Source organism: Panthera leo, chromosome E3 (genome assembly GCF_018350215.1).
Source record: "Panthera leo isolate Ple1 chromosome E3, P.leo_Ple1_pat1.1, whole genome shotgun sequence".
NCBI classification, from domain to species: Eukaryota; Metazoa; Chordata; class Mammalia; order Carnivora; family Felidae; genus Panthera; species Panthera leo.
The window spans coordinates 38,358,674-38,381,096 of NC_056694.1; the positions used below are offsets into that span (position 1 = coordinate 38,358,674).

The window sequence follows — 22,423 nt, forward strand, 5'->3', positions numbered from 1 at the left end:
CTCTGACTCCCTGGGGGCAACCGGGGAACAGAATACCTCGAGGAGGAGTCACCCCCACCCATGGCTAAGTACAAGCCAAACCCACAGAAAATAGTAAACCGTTCAGGTTGCTCATGGGTGAGGGATGCACACAAGAGGAGAAATATTATCACTTAAATGGGGTCACTAACTGCGAGCCAGCAGGTGGGTGGTCCGTGCGGAGGCCTCCGGTGCATCCACACAAGGGCAGGGGGGTGGGGAGAACCCCACATCTGCAGAACTGAGCACACCTGCAAATGTGGCTGTGCATCTTCTTCCACCCTTCGGACTCTCCTCACTGGAGTTGAGCCTTACCTGCCGGAGGAAAACTGGGCTGGGAGAGACAAGGGAGCATCACAGGTTTGAAAACCTTCTGGGAAGGAGTGAGATTCAGATTGGCAATTGTGCCACATTTATCCAAGGACCGCATTTGACTTTACGATTCAGCAATTATTTTTTTAAATGTTTACTTATTTTTGAGAGAGACAGGGAGAGGGTGAGCGAGAGGCAGAGACAGAGAATCCCAAGCAGGCTCCACGTTGTCAGCACAGAGCCCGACACGGGGCTCGAACCCGCGAACCAGAAGATCACAACCTGAGCCGAAACCAAGAGTCAGACGCTTAACTGACTGAGCCATCCAGGCACTCCTAAGATTCAGCAATCACTGATTGTGTGCAGGAGAGAGAGAGCACATACACAAAGTTCTCCAAAACATACCAAACAAACAAAGCTCTTATTTAAAGAAGTCTTCCTGTTCCAACTCTTAATAAATAAGAAGACTGGAAATCTAGCTCATTAGCTTTCAGGAGAGATCTTTGACTAACCAAGTTGATTCAACACATGGGTATGGTTGGGCCAAATCCGCCCCCCCCCCCCGAAGATGCCCACATCCTAATCCCTGGAGCCGTGAATGTTACCTTATAGGGCAAAAGGGATTTTTGCAGATATGATTAAGAATCTTGAGACGGGGAGATTATCTTGGATTATCTGGGTGAGCCCAAATATAAACATTACAGCAGTTTCAAGAGGGAGGCCAGAGGGTAAGAGTCAGAGGACAAGGGGATGTGGTGTCAGAGAACGGAGACATGCACTTTGAAGATGGAGGAAGGGGCCACAAGCCACAGAATACAACGGCCACTAGAAGCTCAGAAAGGCAAGGAAACAGATTCACCCATTCGGACACCTTAATTTTGGCTCTGTGAACCTGATGTTGGGCTTCTGACCCTTGGAACTCTAAGAGACTGTGTTGTTTTAAGCCACTAAGTTTGTGATCATCTGTTACAGTGCCGATGAGAAACTGATACAGACATAACTATGATTAAGGGGGTCTTACGACAGCAAAATTGGCCTGGGAAAAGGAGATGGATGAGGTGGGGACAAAGGAGGAATCAAGAGGTCCTGACCGGTGAGAGGCAACAGACAGGGGTGATGTAAGGAGCAGGAGTAACGAGGGCAAACTCCTCTAAAACCTTTTTTTTTTTTTTTAAGTTTTTTATTTTTGAGAGAGAGAGAGACAGGGCGAGTGGGGAAGGAGCAAAGTGAGGGAGACACAGAATCCGAAGCAGGCTCCAGACTGAGCTGTCGGCACAGCGCCTGAGGCGGGGCTCGAACTCACGGACGGTGAGATCATGACCTGAGCCGAAGTCAGATGCTTAAGTGACAGAGCCACCCAGGCACCCCAAACTCCTCTCAAATCTAACGTGTTTGCCGGGAAGGGGACTGTGAATCAGTCTAAAGGTCCGCTAAAAACGACGAGAAAGGCCAATGAGCTTCCATTAAGTCTCTCTCTGCCCAGAAGACAAGAGGCTTTGTCCACTGCATTCAACACATCGTCACCAGGATCTCTGACTCAGGACTTGGCCCTGACAGAACAACACCTATTTCTCTTGGCGGGGCGTGGGCTCAGTCCAAAAGCTAACATGATGGGAAAATAGGGTTCCTGTCCCTAAAGAGCCTTTACCGTGAACAGTACAGCTCCCGACCTCAGCACTACTGCCACTCTGGGCCAGGTGACCCCGTGGTGGGGCCGTCCTGCGCACTGCGGCGCGCTCGGCTGCATCCTGGTCTCCACCCACTAGAGGTCAGGAGCTCCGCTCCCTGCCCCCCAGTCATAAGCACCAAAAGCATTTCCAGACACTGCCAAACGTCCTCTGGGGGGCAAATCTGCTCCCAGGGTGCTCCCAGCACCGGCGTGTGGTGTGAGGCAGGGAGTGACACAACAAAAGTGCCCAGAGAAGGCTTTGCTGGGCAGGCCACTCCTGTGAGGCGGGAGAGGGAGGAAGTGGTGGGGGCGGCAGGTCGTAAGGTCAAAGGGAACAGTGGGCGCAGAGCCCCCTGGGGGTGGAGGGTGCAGCTCGGTAGAGGGCCTGGAGGAGGCCGGCAGGGACCTGCGGATATTCGGGTATCCTCGCTGTAGGAGGAACGCCGCACGGCCGCTTCCCGCCGGAGGCACCCATCCACCAGCGGTCTTCTCGGAAGTCCGAGATCCACTCGTTTGCTGCGGGCGACTAAGGACCACACCGACCGGGTTCGGATTCTTACTCCGAAAGAATATGGGGACGGACCGAGATCGACTCTGGCCTCGTTCCAGGACCTGAACACTTCGTGCAGATATCTTTTGTGTTTTCTTTTCTAGAAACTTCACTGAGAGAGCATTTACACATCCTAAAATTAACCCATTTCAGTGGTTCTTAGTAAATGTCTGAAAGAATCCAGTTTTCTAACATTTCATCACCGGCCTGAGGAAGGAGAGCAGTGAGGGCTCCCCTCACTGTGTGTGCGCACGCGTGTGGAGAACTACTTACTTGGGAATCCTGTCCTCACACAAACACGTTGACGCTCTCGCTTCATGTGTCCTTTATTATGAACAGCCAGCAACGACAGAAAGAGTATTAGGGGGTTTATATTCCAATGAGCTTTTGCCTTGAAATCACTGATCGTTATACCGAAGTGCGTGTGCGGTAAAGACTGTCGGGCATGACAGCAAGCACATCAGGTATATACATATGGAATTTCCCCTTGGACGTATTTAGAGAATAAATAAAGCGGCAGGGGGAAGACTGCACACCAAGGGGGGGGGGGGGGCACCTGCGGGATGGGCCGGGTTCTCTCAGCGGTCACTCCCTGCTCTCCAGCAGAGACCCCGGTTCTCTCTGACCCAACGCCCAGACCTGCCACTTCTTCACCCTGTCACCGACACGGTCCCGTCCCCCTCGGCATCTTCTGGAACTCCTCACGGGCCAAACGTGCACCGCATCCCTCAGGGACTTCTTGCTTTCCTTGTAAGTCACACAGACCCCCTGGGATTTACATGCAAGTAAGGGAAGGCGAAATTCGGATGCCTTCCTTCTGAACGGAGAGACCGAAGCCCCGCTTTCAGTCCCCGTGGTGGAGTCTGTGGTGCTGGTGGAGGTTTGAGCTCTGGCGAAAGCTTTTCCCACACTGGCCGCACTGGTAGGGCTTCTCCCCGGTGTGGATCCTCTGGTGCAGTTTCAGCGTTGACTGGCGCCCAAAGCAGTTCCCACACTCTCCGCACGTGTAGGGCCTCTCCCCTGTGTGCACCCGCTTGTGTCTTTTCAGCTCCGAATTCCACGTGAAGCTTTTCCCACAGTCATCACATTTGTAAGGCTTCTTTGCCGAGCGGGCCGCCTGGTGACCAAGGCGCTGCAGGCGACTGCTCAGGCTCCTTCTGCCCCCTTTGCTTTTCTTCAGCTCTCTCAGCGGGTGGCTTTTCAGGGGGCTGCTGATGTACTCCAGTTCCCTGCAATGTCTCTGGTAGTGAGCGAATGGCTTCTGAGCATTCGGGGGGCTGACCTGCCTCCGTGACAACCGGGGTTCATTCCTATTCGCCCCTCTCGGTTCGGGACTCTGCAGACCGTTACCTTTGGGTCTGCCAGGGGACAGGGCACATGGCTTCCCTCCTTTAGCCCCCTCTGGCTGCGGATTTTCCTTGTTGTCACTTTTCATTCTGGGGGCCTCTACAATTAGAAAGAATAGGTTTCATTTCCTGGGCTCTGAAGAAAGGACCTCAGCAAAAGAGCTAAGAAACATTCTCGAAGTGTGGTCCTCTCCTGGCAACTTGCATTCGACTCATCTGGGCCACCTGTTACGCAAGCAGGCTGTCCCTGCATCCCCACAGCTGTGGAGTCAGGATCTCTGGGGGGGTGGGACCTGGCACCTGTTACGCAAGCAGGCTGTCCCTGCATCCCCACAGCTGTGGAGTCAGGATCTCTGGGGGGGTGGGACCTGGAAATCTGCATGGTTAACAGGTTCCTGGGGTGATTCTAATTCGTATTAGAGTTAGGAACCAAGTTCCCCAACCCCATGTCTTCTTCCGACCTTTAGGGAAAGGTTAGGGAAAGAAAAAATATGGAAAAGCAAACCCATCAGCCCTAGCATTAATTAACAAATGGAAATAAGGGAGAGAGTTGGAATTTCAACACTGCAACACACTCACTCACATGGACACTGAGCGATCGCCACGGTTTCTTTAAATAATGGGAAATGCAGCAAACGTGGCATGTTCGTTCATTAGAAACGTGACAGCATTAGGGTTAAAAACCGTAACACAGGCTAGATATGTATCCTGACTTCAGAAACTCCACAGTTTGTGACCATCACGATTGAGGATTGGGATGGAAAGGAGCTGGAATGTCTGTGGGCAGGTAGAAGGATCTGGAGTTGTGCTACCCTGTAGGATTCCTGCCAGGTGGGAAGGATACACGTGTATGGGTACCTGTGCACGTGCTATTCAACAGGGTAGCCACTAGCCACCTAGAGCTACTGAGTCCCTGAAATGTGGCTAGTGTGACTGAGAAACCCCATTTTACATTTCATTTAATTTTCATTAATTTAAGTCCAGATTTAAATGAGCAGACTATACAATTATGGTCAACTGCTTTTCAACAAGGTTGTCGACACAATTCAATAGGGAGAGAGTACTTCTTTCAATAAAAGCGGCTGGGACAACTGGATATCCACTTGGAAAAGAATGAGGGTGGACCCTTGCCTCGTAACACAACAAACAACAACCCCAAATGGATCAAAGGCCTAAATATGAGAGCTAAACCAATGTCCCTTTGAACAAAACACTGGCGTAAATCTCTGTGACTCTGGATTAGACAATGGTATTTTAGATATGTCACCAAGAACACAAGCAAGCTAACAAAAAAATAAATTGGACTTGATCAAAATTAGAAACATTTGTGCTTCAAAGTATACTATTAAGGAAGTGAAAGGACAACCCGAAGTGGGAAAAAATACTTGTAAATTATATATATAAGACTCTAGTATCCAAGATATACAGAGAACTCTTAAAACAAAAAGACTAATGCAAATGAGAGATGGGCAAAGGATCTGAATGGATACTTCTCCAAAGAAGATACACGACTGATCAGTAAGCACATGGAAAAATGCTCAACGTCATTGGCCATCAGGGAAATAAAATCTCCATGAGATACCACTTCACCCCTAATGGGACTGCTGTAACCCAAAAGACTGACAAGTGCCGACAAGGACGTGGGGAAATCAGAATCCTCCCAGGGACTGCTGGCGGGAACGTAAAATGGCGCAGCCGTTCTGGAAAACAGTCTGGCATTTCCTCGAAAGGTTAAGCATAGTTACCGTATGACCCAGCTATGCCACTCCGAGGTATACGGCCAACAGAAATGACAACATGACCACACAAAAACGTGTACACAAATGTTCACAGCAGCATGATTTATAATAGCCAAAAAATGGAAATACCCCAAATGCCCATCAACTGACGCATAAACACCGTGTCTGTATAATGGAAAATCCACCATAAAAGGAACAAAGTAGTGAATGATACATGTTACAACATGGATGAACCGTGAAAACATTACGCTCAGGGAAAGAAGCCAGTCACAAAACAGCACAACAAATGTGATTCTGAAATATCCAGAACAGGCAAATCCAGAGACAGAAAGTACACAGTGGTTGCCAGGGGCTGGAAGAAGGGGCAACGGAGAGTGACTGCCAATGGGTCTGGGTTTCTTTTTGAGGCTACAAAAATATCCAAGAATTAGAGGGGATGGTCGCACAAGTGCACAAATACACTAAAAACCACTGAACTGTATACTTTGAAGGGGTGAATTTTAGAGCATGTGAATTCTATCTCCATAAATAAAATTTAAATAGCCACCTGTGGCCAGCAGCAACTACACTGAGCAGTGCAGCTCTGACGGAAGGCACTGCTGATGTTCGGAGTGAAGAACGTGAGAATGTACCTGCAGCGATCAAATAAAAGAAGATGGAGCCCGAATGCACACCGAGCTGCCTGTGATGAGGCAGGAGAAGGGAGTGTGCAGGCCCAGGACCACGAAGTCCATAGGTTATGGGTCAGGACCTCAGCCAGGATCACAGTACTTTTCCACTGGATGCCCCAGGTCTTCTCCATTATTATTTATTTTTTATGGTTATTTATTTTGAGAGAGAACGTGAGCAGGGGAGAGACACAGGGACAGGAAGAGAGAGAATCCCAAGCAGGCTCTGCACTGTCAGCATAGAGCCCAGCGCAGGGCTCGACCCCATGAACAGTGAGATCATGACCTGAGTAGAAATCAAGAGTTGACGCTCAACTGACTGAGCACCCCGCAGCCCCCCCCGCCCCCACCCAGCACCTTGGTCTTCTCCATTCTTAAGTTCCAAGAATAACCAAATTCAAGTATTTCACCGAATGTAGCAAATCTTAAAAAATCAACGCGTTCTAGCCTTCTGGTAACTTTTTGCTCTAACTTGCTGACCAGCCTCTGTATTCACATCACTAAGGTTGGCCAAAGTGTCACTGTCATTTGGTCTTCGAGTACAGCAGGGCTAACAATTCCTGGCATTGTACCAGAGACAAGTGGGGAAATACACATAAGACATCACAGGGAGAGGAAGAGGCTGAAGATATTATGGAGCGGGACATTTCCTTTAATGAGCCTAACATTCTTTAGGCGCTTTCTAAACATGGGACCATCTTAAGTGATGAAACTCAGCCAAGGTTTGCATGGATGTTCATCAGTGGCCATATGTGGATCTGTCTTCACTGTAAGAAGCTCTGAAAGGAACAGAAAAGTAGGACCTAGATAATCCTATTGTGTACTGCAGTGTTAGAGTCATTAAGAGACACTGAAAGAAACGTACTTCTTGTGTACAGTATTGCTACCATTCTAATCTGTGAAATTTGTTAGGGAATAAAGCTCTCCTGTTATATAAAACATTAAACAAACTCAACGCAAGGTCTATGGCTTTTCAGAACGAGATAATCTGCTGGAGGTAAAGGACTTAGGGAGAGAAGAGGCATCAAGTGTTTACCTGTACCAGCCAATCTGGGGCTTGGTTCCTGGAGGAGTGTGGATTTTTCCCAATGATGAGAGCTCAGCTGGTCCGGAGATCCCGCCTGGGAAGACTCCTCCAGAGCACTCTCCCGGGGAAACCTCCTAGGAGTTTGCAGTTGAAAGTCTGGTAGTTCCTGTTCTCCAAGCTGAGATCCAGTTTTCTCCAAGAGCACCTTCTGCCCCTGCATACACACGGCCACCTAGGAACAAGCCCTATGCATTAGAGTGCAGCCAGAGGACTCAGTAGAGAGGAGCATGACCTCTCTCACTGCTCTGTGATGACCCCTTTACCCCGGGAATTCCTGATAACAAACAGCCTGGAGGTCAACTTGGAAAGACTTCGGAGACTCTCAAAGGAAGCAAAGGGAAGGACATGCAGAATGATTAGAGAGGCTGCTTCACATCAGCCAGTATTTCTCGAGTGGGTGCCCCTAAAGCATGAGTCTTTCTCGAGACCTCAGAGTCAACACAGAGAAGGCACAAAAATCAGGGTTAGTCATGACACTGGCCCAGCAGATGGTCACCCTATGTCCATGTGCCTCCCTACTTCTACTGGAAACAGGTCCTGCTGGATGGGGATGCAGGATGGTGAGGACATTAAAAACAAAACAAAACAAAACAAAACAAAAACCTAATCAATTGTTCTGCCCCAGGCTTCCCTGGGAAGGAGATCCCAGTAGTAACAGGGCTCTGAGTGCACTGCTCACCCTGCTCTCTGACTGCCTCCATTCCCCAAAACACATGGTTGTTTGCTTCCTGCCTCGCCTCTGACTGGAGTCTGACTTGGGGGTGGGGGCTGGAAGAAACACTGGCCAACTGAGCTGCAACTTCCTGATCCAAAAGCAAGACACTTCACCCAAACAAGGTCCACCAGGAAATTCCCCCCCAAATCAAGTTCCTACACGACAACATGATCCTTTCTACTAAGAGTCCTGATTGTAGGAAACCTTCAGGAGGAATGGGTGTGGGGAGATCTGGCAGCCAAAAAGCAAGAACCTTACTTGATCCTCTACTTCCCCACTGGAGTGCCAGTGCCTGAGTTTTCTGACAACCAGTTATCTCTCTCAGGGGCTGTTCCCAAACAGAAGCCAGAAGCACCCTTTGAAGCCATCCGATCCATTTCTGGACTAACTAGGGAGGGAGCCAAAGACCAGAAACTATCCAGATGAAAACGAAATTCTGGGGACCACGAGAGAGGGCCCTCCTTACCCACTGCTTTGGTCTCTTGGCTGCTCTTTGAAAATCTTCCACCAGGGTCACAATCTCCCTGCAGCTCATTGGACATCGATGCCTGACGCGAGCCTGAATCTCCGAGGGCAGGATGTTCAGGAACTGCTCCAGCACCAGCAGCTCCAATATCTGCTCTTTGGTGTGCAGCTCGGGCTGCAGCCACTGACGGCAGAGCTGCTGCAGCCGGGCGAGTGCCTCTTGGGGTCCAGTCACCTCTTGATAACAAAACCGTCGGAAGCTCTGGCGGGAGAGCTCGGGATCGGGGCGGTCCTTTTGCAGAGCGGGTCCCCGTTTCTCTTCCAGCTTTGTTATTATGTGTCTCTCTGGCTTGGAGGAGGCCTGAATGTGGGACTGCGAGCTCAAAGTTATCTCCATCTTAGCCGCCATCTTGGGGCTCAGGAGACAGCCTCTCTCTCCCGGCAAGCGGCTCAAGCCTTCAAGATCATGACTCTGGACAAGTGTCTCTAAGCGCTGGAAAGATGTCAGCGAGGGCGGGGCACATACAGGCCCCAAGCTCCCGAAGACAACGCAGGGCCCGACGGAGAGGAGCTGTCTGTCCCTCTGGCAGTTTCTTGAGCTGTCTCCAAATGGAGAAAAGTCATAACGTTCTAAAAGGAACTGGGGAAAATCTTACTTTTTATTTCATCGATAAACGCGCGAGGTCTCAGAGGAACTGCGCAAGGTGATCCATCTGGCGGTCGGGAAATCCTAGGAAAAGTTCAAGTTGTCACACAGGTGGCCTGCGCCAGCTCCGCGGCACCCGGGCTGCACCGACCTCGAGCACGTCGCCCGGAGCCGCGGGGCTGCGCGTGCCGGAGGGGAGGGATCGGAACCCCCACGCGCAGCAAGGCAGGCTGAGCACGGCGGGGGCTTGCTCCCGACGCCCGGCAGGCCCACTCGCTCCGGCCTCTGAGGGCGCCCCGGCTGCCCCTGGCGAGGCGGAGCTGCGGGCTCTCCGGCGCGCGGCTCAGCTTCGTGGCTGCGTGCGGGCCGGGGCTGGCGCCTGAGGCGGCAGCTCCGCCGACGGCCCCGCAACCCGCGCCCACCGGCCGCGGACTCACCTCTCTGGGGACCTGGGACCCAGAACCTGGGAGCCAGGGACGGGGGCGGGGCCGCTCGTCGCGGACACTTCCACTGGCTGAGAAGGAATGACGCGCGAACTGCGCCGCAAGAGGGCCCGCCCCCTCCCCTGGGGGATTGGCTCCCAGAAGGCGTTCTCTCGTGTCTATTTGCTGCTGAGTCTGTCGATGCTGGCGAGGGACGACGCCCGGCCTTCGCAGTGCACGCCGGGAGTTGTAGTCCAAAGGCGCTGCTCGCGAGCATGCGTAGCCGGCGGACTAGCGCCGGGGCTCCTAGCGCACTCTTCCGGCCCGGCGGCTGAGCGAGTCCGGTGAGTGTTCCCTTTCCTCGCGGCCGCGGGCTCGCGGCGGGGTCCGACGCTCGCCTGTGAGCCCCTTTGCCGCTGGGAATCTTTTCAGGACGGTGGGGACAGGCGCGGTCCTCCTTCCGGTCCTTGCCTGTGCGGATGTTTCCCCACACCTCGCACCCGGCGCAGCGGGAGTCCTCAGAGCGTCCCTGCCGAGCGCGAAGTGAATCAGCCCTGCTCCCGTCTTCGTCCTGCTTCCCGCCAAGCGCCAGCGTCTTCGTCGGAGTGGAACACATTTCCGATACCGGCGTTTTACAACAAACTATGGGGGGGATGGCAGGGGTCATGAAGAGCACCGGCTCCGTCTTCCGCATGAAACTAGGATAGCATTTATTAAATTATTCCTCATCCAGAGAAGGTGCAGGAAGTAGAAAATCTGTGAGGCATGGGATACTTCTTCGAGTCCGTGACCTTGTGCTGAGGAGCTATGCCATGTGATGCTCCTGTGTTTGTTAAAAAGATCTATAATGCCTTCCATTTCTCTCCTTCTAGCATCTTGGGCCGCATTACATGTAAAGTGATTATAAGTGAAGGCAGTTTAACTTCTTTGGAAGAAGAGTAACTTGAGTCCGGTTTTTATTTTCTTTTTAATATTTTTTAATGTTTATTTATTCTGGGGAGAGAGAGACAGAGTGCAAGTGGGGGAGGGGCAGAGAGAGAGAGGGAGACAGAATCTAAAGTAGGCTCCAGGCTCTGAGCTGTCAGCACAGAGCTGGTCGAGCAGCTCAAACTCATGAACCGTGAGATCATGACTCCAGCCAAAGTCCCATGCTCAAGTCTTACACCCACCCAATTCAGCAATTCCTAGGAAATTTGGAACTTCTACCCCACCTAAAATCTCAAGAGAATTTTGACAGGCTCTGTTTATGTCACATGCCTGCTCCCCAAGGCGGGTGGTGTGGGGTACTGTAACGAATAGCACCGAGAGATCCACTGGGCTAGAGAGGGACTCTTTTACAAAGGAAGAAGAGACTGCATTCAAAAATAGAAAGGAATACTGGAGAATAAGAGCATACAGCAAACCAGTCATTTCTCATCCACACCATGTGTGTGCATGTGTGTGTGGTGGTGGCAGGGGGGAGGGTGAAAGTGATGAAGAAGTTAATCTAGAGACACCTTAAGAGAAGGTGGCAATTGGGAAGGTGGCTCCTGGCTTCCGGAGGGGAGGGAGGACAGGGACAAGATCCCGATCTATGGGAAACAAAAGAAAGTAGTTTGGAGAATTCATTAGCAAACACCATCTGAACGTAATGAAAACTATTTTGGTATTTCCAGTGCTTTAGATCCTTGGCTTGGATTGTGGAGGAAGCAAAGGAAAAGGACATAAAATGCATCACAAGAGGCAGAGGGAAGGAATAGGAGATAAATTTACCCTGTCTTTTCCCTTTTCTGCAGCCTCCCTTCAAAGCCTAGTCTTTCTCAACTGTGCATGTGCACCACTCTGGTATTCTCATGTGTCTCTTCTTTCACTGGTGTCCAGGAGAATGGCTTCCTAGTGATCTGAGAAGAAATGGACTCTGCTCTCTAGAGTAGAAGCGGCTACCAGTGAGCCAGTTTGCTGAAGCCAGTCATGGCTGCAACAATGAGTCCCCAGGCATACCCATCCCCAAGTGAGGACTCCACAGAGGGACAGAAGTCAGCCCTTCCCAGCAATGGCTCTGACTCTGAAACTTCCCGCCAACGCTTCAGGCACTAATGCTCCCAGGAGGTAGCTGGCCCCCATGAAGGATTTAGCATGCTCTGGGAACTCTGCTGTCAGTGGCTAAGGCCTAAGACACACTCAAAAGAGCAAATACTGGAGCTGCTGGTTTTGGAGCAGTTTCTCACCATCTTGCCACAGGAGATCCAGACCTGGGTGAGGGAGCAACATCCAGAAAATGGTGAGGAAGCTGTGGCTCTAGTTGAGGATGTACAGAGTGCGTCTGGGCAACAGGTGAGAACAGGCAACTTAGAACCTGGTGAGTTTAATTATGAAGTAGGGTGAGGAGCACAGCAATCCCATTGCTGGAGACGTGTTGAGAAATGCACAATAGCCCCCCGCCACTCACCACAAACTCTTAGCTATCTTGGGTTGGTCCCATGCCCTTCGTCTATGGAGAGGATTTCTCATTTGCTGAAATAATGTACACACTGATACAGTCAGTGGATGTTTAGGGTCACTAATACAAAAGTTAAAGCTCAGAACAGTTCTCCAAAAGGCCAGGGAAAGGACACTGTCCCTCACTCAGGAGATCAGGAAAATTAGAGTTGGTGAATTAACATCCAGTCTCTCTTGCCGAAAGGTTCCTCGAGTGCAGATGCTATGGTTATGCAGTAAACAAAGTTGTATCAGAGCTGCTGCCGCCGGGATTAAGGGGTCAGTGTGGGATAGCGATGAGTTTCACACAGTGTGCGCTTGTCCAGGTAGGACTAGGTGTGAGATCCGGTCAGTGTCACGATCTTGTACATTTCGGGAGAAGGGAGCCGTGAAAGGCACAGCACAACGGGAACGTGGCTTTGGTTGTGGGAGACTTGTGGGAAGAAGGCAACTGAGATCGCAACCAGAGGTCCAGGAGAGGCACAGCCTGAAGGAGGCGTGTGGGTCAGAGGAACGCCGTAGCCTGAGCACCTCTGTGCTCAACAGGAAGCAGCTGGCTGGGTGCAGAGACGGCATGGCTGGAACTGGAGGTACCAGTGTCCCCGGTGAGGAGGCAGACGTGTCCTTGGGCTGTGGGAGGGGGACCGGCGAGGGGCGCAGCATTTCACAGGAACAAGGATTGAGTGGTGTTGACATAATGTGTGGAGGGCAGAGAGCTTGGTGGGGACGCATCAGGGACGAAGCTGAGGAAGTTCATGAAGGATCCATGGCGTCGGGACAGTAACACCTGGGACGGCGCGGAGAAGGGCGAGCAGTAGCACGTGTGTGGAGTCAGAGCTGGGACAGGTGAATGGCAGGAACCCCTACAGGTGAGAAGTCATCCTGCTCCAGTTCCCCTTGCCCTCTCCCTGTGGGGACAGTCTCTGTCTCTTGCGGCCCCTGGTGTTTCAGAGCCAAGCTCTGCACAGGAATGCGGACAGGACAGGAACGTGAGGGATAACACAGCCATGTGAAGCCTGTCTGGGGCGCGAAGGGCACCGTGAGCGGAGGGGAGGGAGAGCGGAAGCTGACGGCACTTGCCAGGACGCAGAGGCCTCTCCGCGCCACGCTCCTCACTCACTCAACGGACAGGACACGTCATACACGGCGGACTTAATGAATGAAGGTGGCTCTGAAAGACACAAGTGGCTTTGAGGTGCCTGCCAGACGGCAGACACTGGGGATTGTGCAGTGAACGGGACAGGCGTGGTCCGTGGCCTGCTGCAGGCTACACTCCAGGAGGGACACAGACCACAAGCAAAGGAAGAAAGAGCCAGGAACGAACGAGCCGGCTGATGTGATAGAGAATGACTGTGGGGCAGACGGAGAGTGGGCACCGCCTCTCCGGGCCGTGACAGAGGAGTGGCTGTCAGGAGCCTCAGGTGGCAGAGGGTGTGGCATGTTTGGCAGAGAAGGGAGGGTGGGAGAAAGGGGCTAGGCAAGAAGTGGGGGGACTCTGCAGAGTGTGGACAGAGCACGTGAGCACGTGCTTTCCAAGACCTGCTGGATTCCGTGTAGGCAGAGGGTGGATGGAGGGCCGGCAGCAGAGGAACGTGGCCCGAAGCAGGCTCATGGGTGCAGCCGGAAAGGGCTGGGGCGAGGGACTTTGCGGCTGGCAGAAATGACCGGACTTGGTGCTCCGCTGGATGGGGGGTGGGGAGAGGGCAGGAGTGCTGAGGCCACGGCTTCCTACGCTGCAGGCTGACCTCACTTCGCACAGGTGTGCACCACGGTTAGCACATCGGCCACGTCACCTCTGTGCTAGGCGCTTCCATTAACTCTGAATCGCTAGAGACCAGGGGATTGAGACCAACTTGTATTCTTTTTTTTTTTTTTTTCTTTTAATTACAGGGCCCTGAGAGTATTTTTCTTCTGCCTCCTCGGGTCTCACATTGTTTCCTAATGTCCCTGTTAGGGCTTTTAAAGTCTCTTAGGCAGGAATTTGTAGTGACAGATGATGGGGTCTGTTCTCAGGTCCCAGATTCAGGGAAGGACTGGAAAGTGCTCAATGAGGAGACAGACCCTTGGGGACCAGCCAGAGAGTCACAGAGGTCCCACCTGAAACGGTGGGTTCATCCAGAGAGAAGCACTTTGACGGGGTCACGGAGCTCACAACAAAGATCAGGGAAACAGCCACAAGGTAAGCAGAACTCTGCCCTCACCTGGCGCTGCGGAAGAACTCATTTTTTAGAATGAGCAGGTCTGAGCTGGAGTCTGCCCCAGTGTTCTAGATTAAATACCTTTGAAATGTACCCACAACACAAGATTTCAAATGTTAGCTGATGGTAATAGCACTTAGGGGTGGAGAATTTTTATGTGTCACCCTAATTCTCCCTTATTACAACTGATTCTGCTGCTTCTGAACCAGGAATATTAAAATCTGCACATGTGCCTTCACCTGCATAGCAGCTCTTTGTATATTTGAAAACAAAAGCCCTTTTCTCATCCAGCTTAACTTCATCCAAAATACATTTCCCCTGATTATTTTTGCCTTTCTTCCAAAGCTCTATTTTGGTTTCTACTTCTCTTAAACTTTTTAATCAAAAAACTGTTAAGGTGAAGTGAAATTCATGTAACAAAATTAGCCATGTTCAAGTGAACAATCCAGGTGTATTTAGCACACACATTCAATTATACAATCATCACGTTTATCCAGTTCCAAACATTTTCACCCCCTACAAGGAAACCATCTACCCATTTGGGAGTTACTCCTCTTTCTCTCTACAGATCTGCCTGTTCTGGAGATTTCATAGAAAGGGTATGACCCTCCGTGCCTGCCCCTCTCATCTAGCAGGTTTAAGCCTGTCTCACTAGTTCCATCCTTTTCGTGGCTAAATAATACTCCAGTGCATGGACAGACCAGGGCTCTGTCTTTCTGTATCTCTTGGAGTGAACCACTGTGGCTGCATACATTGAGACAGTCCACGGCCACTGCTGCCTCTCTGCTTAATTGAAAGCTGCCATTGTAGCGTGCTCAGTAATTTGTAAAAGCCAGCTCTTTATTTAACCCACACCCTAGAAGAAAACATTACATCTTGACCCAGTTTCCACTGGCTACTTTCTGTTGAAACAGAAAATTGTCTTAAGAGGAGTATTTGCTTTTGTGTTTTTTAAGCAAATGGAACACTCAGTATCTTTGTAAACTCTACCATTTAGCAGTGATTTCTTTTTAATCCTTGGGAACATCACTGCTCTCTAGGATGTGGTTCCCGAGGCTGGGGGTTCTGAGTGTGAAGAGGGTAAAAACTCACCCTGTGCCAGGTTCCACTCCCCCTGTTCACCCGTCTTCATGCTGTTCCTATCTCTAGTTCGGTGACTTCCTCAGGGCCACAAGCCTCTGCGTCTCCTCTGAAGTTCTGTTCTAAAGTGAAAATAAACCATTTGTTTAATAGAATTCTTTTTTTCTTTAACATTTATTTTTGATAGGGGCAGAGAGAGGGAGGGAAGCACAGAATACAAAGCAGGCTGCAGGCTCTGACCTGTCAGCACAGAGCCCAACATGGGGCTGGAACCCATGAACGGAGAGATAATGACTTAGGCCAAAGTCAGCCGCTTAACTGAGCCACCCAGGCGTCCCTGAAGTAGAATTCTTGAAGGTGGATTTCTGAGAAATATATTATGTTGGCCTGAAAAAAGTAAAAGGCTTCAATTGCCATGGTATTTTTAGGAGTTCTAGGGTCATCTCTTGATGGTGGGGCTCAGAGCTTCCCCCCTCCATTAAACTTTTTTTTTTAATGTTTTTTATTTATTTTGAGAGAGAATCCCAAGCAGGCTCCACCTTTCAGTGCAGAGCCTGACATGGGGCTCAATTTCACACCGTGAGAGCATGACCTGAGCCAAAATCAAGAGTGGTCCACTTAACCGACTTAGCCACCCAGGTGCCCCTAAACATTTTTTTGGCATAACATGCACACAGCGCTTTAAAATTTATTGATTTTTATTTTTGAGACTGAGTGTGTGCCCAAGAGAGTGGGGGAGGGGCGGGGGGAATATCAAGCAGGCTCCAAGCTCAGCACAGAGCCTGATGTGGGGCTAGATCCCACGACCCTGGGATCATAACCTTAGATGAAATCAAGAGTCGGATGCTCAACCAACTGAGCAACCCAGGCGCCCCCACAGCGCTTTAGAATGAAGAAAACCTTTTTGATAAAAGCCGTTATGCCAAGAATCTGCTGAAAGGAGCTTCTCGACACACAGAGGCCACTGGCAATGGCAGTGGCCCTCAAACTCTAGTGTGCTCGGACTCACCCGGGGGCCGTGTCCAGGCACAGTGATTGGGGGCGGGCCCCAGGAATGGGCATTTGTGACGGGTTCCCAGTGCTGCCGCTGCTGACCCGGGAACCCCACTCAAGCCCCGGCTCTGGCTGCTCTGTGGCAGCCGCCCTCCAACTGAGGCTGTTTTCTTGCCAGCCTGGCTGACGGCACAGCCTCCCAGGAACCTTCCCCAGGAGAGGGGTCTTGGAGACCAGGAGACAGGCGCTGCGCATGGGACAGCTGGGGCCCAGGTGAGCTGTCACTCACAAAGCTGTCACTTTGTGAGGCCTGTGGCCACGTCTCTGCCCCGCACCAGGCTATAGCGGTGCTACTTAACGGTAGCAGCAGCCCCCGGTGTCGTTACAGGGAGCAGCCACGTGTGAGGACAGAGCTGCACTCCTCGGTCAGGAAGGACGGATGCACCTCGGCCCGGCACAGAGGGCCCTCCACAGGGACATTTCACAGAGGAATGACAAAAACGACTCTCTGGGTAAGGATGCCTGTTCCCTCAGGCCCAGAGCGGAGGTGTTCATTTGTTCAGAGAGAGAGAGACTGGGAGACCGGAGAAAGGAGACAGAGGCAGACCACTGGGTCGAGGCAAGAAGGAAATAAACAGGAAGAGCCTGAGAGCAGGTATGAGACACAGACACTGGAAGAAAGGGAAGGACAGGCCAGAGGGCTGACGACAGGGTGGACAGCATGCAAGTGGGAACGAGGGAGGGCGGGACGTGAGAGCAGTGGGGGTGGAAGCGGGAGGCAGAGCAAGGGGCTGGGGAGTGAGAGACAGCAGGGGACAGCCAGCAGCGAGGAGGCACCGCCTGTGGGAGCAGCAGGCCGACCTGAGTGCACGTGTGCTCACACACACACCCGAGGGCTGTCCTGAGCGGCTGAGGGGAAACTCAAGAGCGCCCACGTCTGACCGCGTGCTTCTGCGCCCGGGCCTTCAGGAGGCAGCCGGGCCCTTCGGAGAGTCTCAGGACCATCGGTTGCTGTTCTCAAATCGGCTCTGCCCGCGCCCCCCGCGCCGGGCTCTGTGCCGACAGCTCAGGGCCTGGGGCCTGCTGCGGATTCTGTGTCTCTCTCTGCCCCTCCCCGCCGCTCACACTCAGTCCCTCGGTCTCTCAAAAATAAATACAACATTAAAAACAGTAAATCAGCTCTGCCCCTTCCGGGCTGCTCCTCAGAGCATCAGATTCAGGGAAGGGACAGATGCTCCGCGGCTGGCTCGGCCACGATGTCTCCGCCCTGCATGCTCCGGATCACGGAGAACACGCAGGGACCCTAGACACTCACCGCTGAGCAAGGAACAATTCTAAGAGTTCCACAAGTGATGATGGCTTGGAAGCCCGTGAGACACCGCCGAAAGGGGAAGGATAAGGGCCGGGTGACGCCCAGCAGCCAGAGGAAAGACAGGCAGGGCCCGGGCTGCTGAGGAAACCAGGACGTTCCTGTCCATTCTCAATGAACCTGAATGTTATTGGAAACTCCACGCGCACCAGCCAAGCAGCCGGCTGTGTGGGGAAGTTGCCCAGCTGTTGTGTGAACGTGGTCCTCACGGCCTCTGGATCAACGTGGAAGGAAGTTCCAAAGCCTCGGGGCTGTGCAAGGCCGCAGCCCAGAACCTGTGCCTTTCAGGAGATGAAAGCTTTGCTGGCTTCATGTGGCTCCCGTGGTTCTCCCAGGAGTAGGGCACGTAGGGCGGGTGAGGCCCAGGGATCAAGCCAAGACTCGTGAAGTGCAAAGACACAGTGGAGAATGCAGGCAGCTACACATCTGACCGCAAGCAGCCAGCCCAGGACACCCACAGCCTCTTCCAGAGCCCCTTGCTGAGGACCTGTCTGCACCGCTCCCAGTACTGATCACCTGTAGGAGAGAAGTCCCCCGCTCTGGGCCTTGTCTTCTGGCTATAAACTGAAGATGGTTCCTATTCCCGCCCAGGTGGGGGCAGTCGGAGTAAACACCTTATTGGCTAACCATTAATGCCATTCGTTGGACCGCGTGCAGCTTACGCACAAGGAAAGGAGCACCTGAACCTTTATGCTGATGGCTGGGTAGCCCAGGGCATTTTCTTTGGAGTTGTGAACTTGGGAAGCCAAAGCCAGGTGTGTCTCTGTCACCGAGGTAGTGAATTTTCTGCCTAGCTGTTATCTGTGGACTTCGTCTATACACTGCTAAGATAGTAGGAGCCTGGGAATGAGTGCCGTATTCTCTGTGAAAGGGGGTGAGGTCCTAGCAGGTGTGGCTGGTGGAGGAGTCCAGAAGTTGGTCATAGTGGCTGGGAATGAGGTTCCATTGCAGCTGCAGGACAGTGGAGAAGAAGGGTGCTCAAAGGTGTGGGGACGCAGTGGGTTAGACAGTGGCTTTGGGTTTCACTGAGAAGATGACATTTGAACAAAGACGTGAGGAGAAGCCACGAGCCATATGGCTGTTCTGGGGGGAGAGTGTAACCGAGGGAACAGGCCAGCACACAGGCCGAGGCTGCAGTGAGTCTGGGGAGGCGGCCATTGTGACCAGCACAGACCAAGAGAGGGTGAGCCTGATAAATGGTATCCGGCGCCACATCACGTGGGGCAGTGCTACTGAAAATGACCTGCACTGAGACAGGGCATTTACAGACCCGCCAAGCTCACATCGCTGCTGTGTCCAAGTGCACTTCTGTATCATTAACAACAAACCACCTGGCTTTTCACAGATAATTGACAAGCTCTAATGTAGGAGCTGGGACCCTACGTAAAGGACTTCGTAAGCACTTGATGTTTTCTCAGTGAAACGGGGTGGCCTTGCAGGGCTCTAAGCACACACGGAGTCATTTTTAAATGGATCATGTTGACTCTTTCCATTTTTTGGCTCAAGGAGGAGTAGTGGGGTGAAGAGAAGGGCGTGCCCCTCAGAGCACCAGACCAGAGGTTAGAACGCAGTTGCTGGGGCAGCTTGAGACACACACAGGAGCCCTCACCGAACCAGCCAGTGAGCAGCATGTGCTGGGACCTCCCGAGGAACTGGCCGGCCTCACGCCCTTCTCAGCGCAGCACTGCTTCTTCCCACCTTGGGATGGGACGTGCTGTGGTTTAGTTTCTCGCACCTACAGGGATGACAGGAGATCCTCGAGACAGGGACGGGCCAGTCAGGGCTACTCAACATCAGAGGCGGCAGTCGACAGAAGTGGTCTACAAGTGGCCACGTCCTCTCACGAGCCACAAGCCCTCACAGATTCTCCCAACCACGGAGACAGGCATTACACTTACAGTGACATCACTCAGGAGAAATGAGTGGCATTCAGGATAAAGAACAAGAGTGCAGCTTTGGTAAATACTCCACAACCCCTTCTCCGTTAGAGAGGATGCCCTTTCCAGGATGCTGAACGTGTCTGTTTTAGGAAAGACGCACACAGTGAGGTGGTTCCCAGGGATGACAGCAGATGGTGGCAGAGCTGGACAAACCAGTGTGGAACTTGTGGGGAAGTTACCCTTGCCCTGTGGGGTCCAGGCCTCCGTGATCTCATCGTGTGTCCCTTGTTCCCTGGCAGCAGGTGTGTGCTGGGGTGGAGAGACAGAGACTCCCCTGGCCATTCTCTGTAAAACTCAACTTCATGAGAAATTCCAGACTCATCAGAACAGCCAGACCCACAGGGCGGTGGCAAAAGGACTCTGGGAACAGGGCTTTCTGTGGACCCCAGAACAGTGTCGCACCAAGTTCAACTGCCTATAGTTGAGATACCATAAAGTGAGGGGAGACTGTTGCTGAGCCCTATGTCCTTGATGAGGAAATGGATACCCTGTCAAGCTCCTGGGCCTCTGCACCCACGGTGGCAAGCAGTGCTATTCTTGGCCAAGAGGGAAGGGTTACGGAGTTTGTGGGGGTAAGTCAGCAGAACGGGGAGCCCACAGAGGTCAGAGAAGGGGCTATGTGGATGGTGCAGCCACACATGAAAAGGACTTCTGGAATCCTGGCCAGGGAGGTAGGAGACATGACCTGCCAGTTCTGTTCCCACACAGTGCTGGTAGGAGTCTTGGCTCTGACGCACAAAGGACACAGGTCCACCCAGAAGGCCTTAGCCTACCATTCAAGTGGGAGCTGCCCCTGCTACTGCTGTGGTTACTGCCTTGATGGATGACCTTCCACAGGCCAGGGAGTCTGGCGCTCTCAGCATTGAGGCTGTTTCCTCTGCCCTTCAGGGCCAAAGTCCGTATCTGCCAGCCTCTTTCACAGAGCGCGTGTCATTTTTCCTGTACAACTCCTTGCGTCGGCTTCCTCAGGTGGCCAGTCAGGCCTCCAGCCCAGACTTTCCTCTTCCCTCCTCCTCTAGCATGATCCTCCTTTGCTGACAAAGTGTCTGCTGGTCAGGTGCTCGCAACACACTTTCTTCTCATTTGGGCCAAACTCGGGAAGGCCTTTGGTTAGGCTGTCAAGAATTCAGATCAAACCTGCAGACAGACTGGCAGTGACACAGAGCTGGCCTCCCTGCCTCAGTTTTGTCACTGTGTCCAAACATCCAAAAAGGGACAGAACAAGAGAAAAGTAGGTGGAATTTAGGGGTATTTATTTACCTGTGAACCCAGGGTTTGGAGCTTGAAAATATTCCAACTGGAAAATGAAATTAGACTATTAATTAGTAGAAGACTGAATCCTATGACGCCTTCCATTTAGGTATTTTTCTTGATGGTGCTTTAATTGTAACTTTCCTCATTCCTGCGTGTCACTTTCCAGAGTCCAGCATGTTTCTGTTCTCTCAGGTCTTGAGATCACGAATGGAACTAAAAACGAGAATCGAAAATGGGAAGATCCAGAGGAGGCAGAAGTGAAGAAGGCCCTTTGGAGAAAGTCTAGTGGCCTTTTTTGCCACCCTGAGACCAAGAGAGACAGGAAGGGTGAGCCTCTGCCGAGAGAGCCACATAGACGTTCTCCAGATGAGCGTGAGGGGACGGCCCCGTCCCAGGACGGGGGGGTCAGCAGACACTCCGTGCTGGAGAGAAGGCCCGAGCAAATCTGAGCAGAGAAACCTGCTCTCAGGGATCTCTCTGTCGCCACCAGCCAGGCGCCAAACTGGAAAAAGCTCCTAAGTGTCAGGAATGTGGGAAAAGCTTTAGCCGAGGTCCTTACCTTGTTCGGGATCGGAGAATCCACACGGGAGAAAAGCCGGACAAGTGCGGCGAATGCGGGAAAGGCTTCAGCGAGCGCTCCGACCTCACTGCCCACCTAAGGCTGCACACGGGGGAGAGACCCTACCGCCGTGGGCAGCGTGGGAAAAGCTTCAACCAGAGGTCCGGCCTCAGTGTCCACCGGAGGACCCACACCGGGGAGAAGCCTTACTGGGGCACCGTCTGTGGGAAGAGCTTCAACAACAGCTAACCACATGTCCTGCACACACTGTCCTCGAGCATGGCCCTTGCGACAGGCCACGCAGGCCAGTTTCCAGAGTCACAGGCTTCGCTCTGGAAGGAAAAAACCAAAAACGTCTTCCGAGAGCCTGGGTGAAGGCAAAGAGATGGGCTTCGGTGTGACCCGTTGGACTTGACCAGAGATGTATGGTGGGGAGGGGGAGACAGGCCGAGGCGGATCGTTCACAGAGGAGCTTTAGCGGCCCACTCAACTTGGGTCTGGTTAAGGAGGAAAGTAGTTAAGGTCCATGGAAACAATGGTGGAGGGCCCAGTGAGGCCTCACAGGCTCCTCCCACTGCAGGGTGTGCTGGGGCCAAGGCATCGGGGGCAACTGCTGACTCCTTGAGTTGTCAGAGGTAGAGGTCGCCCCCTCCCTCCAACGGTCTCATGCTCCAGTCCGCCGGGCACAGGAAGGAAGACAGTGCGAGAGTTCCAGACCCTGGCCTGTCAGCTACCCCACATAGTCTGGAGGAGACCGTAAGAAGCGGAGAATACATTCATTTATTCATTCATTCGGGAAACATCCGATTCCCTATAACATACCAGGGTATGTAGCAGCCAGACACAAAGCAGTCAATGGAGCAGACACCGTTTCTTCCAGAATCTCCTCATGAGATCCCTCCAAAGTACCAGCACCAGTGGGCAGCACCACCTAAC

At 52.4% G+C, this 22,423-nt stretch overlaps 2 protein-coding genes across 3 annotated transcripts; one reads left to right on the forward strand and one right to left on the reverse strand.

The window, feature by feature from the left end:
* Positions 1 to 2,799: 2,799 nt before the first annotated feature.
* Positions 2,800 to 9,669, reverse strand: ZNF174 (zinc finger protein 174). Of its 2 annotated transcripts, none has more exons than XM_042923093.1 (3): positions 8,571 to 9,669; positions 7,339 to 7,561; positions 2,800 to 3,995 (listed from the first exon to the last, which is right to left on the reverse strand). In XM_042923093.1, exons 1-3 carry the CDS (start codon positions 8,976 to 8,978, stop codon positions 3,394 to 3,396), a joined length of 1,233 nt encoding a protein of 410 aa, XP_042779027.1. In that variant the 5' UTR covers positions 8,979 to 9,669; the 3' UTR covers positions 2,800 to 3,393. The 2 variants fall into 2 exon arrangements, with proteins under 2 accessions (XP_042779027.1, XP_042779028.1); XM_042923094.1 differs by lacking the exon at positions 2,800 to 3,995 and adding an exon at positions 6,639 to 7,081.
* Positions 9,670 to 13,908: 4,239 nt separating this feature from the next.
* On the forward strand, positions 13,909 to 22,134 carry ZSCAN32 (zinc finger and SCAN domain containing 32). The gene is given in 5 exon segments (XM_042923095.1): positions 13,909 to 14,273; positions 16,544 to 16,638; positions 16,754 to 16,877; positions 21,121 to 21,327; positions 21,330 to 22,134. Coding segments are annotated over 5 exon segments (1,071 nt in total). The 5' UTR covers positions 13,909 to 14,035; the 3' UTR covers positions 21,737 to 22,134.
* The last annotated feature ends 289 nt before the right edge of the window (positions 22,135 to 22,423 follow it).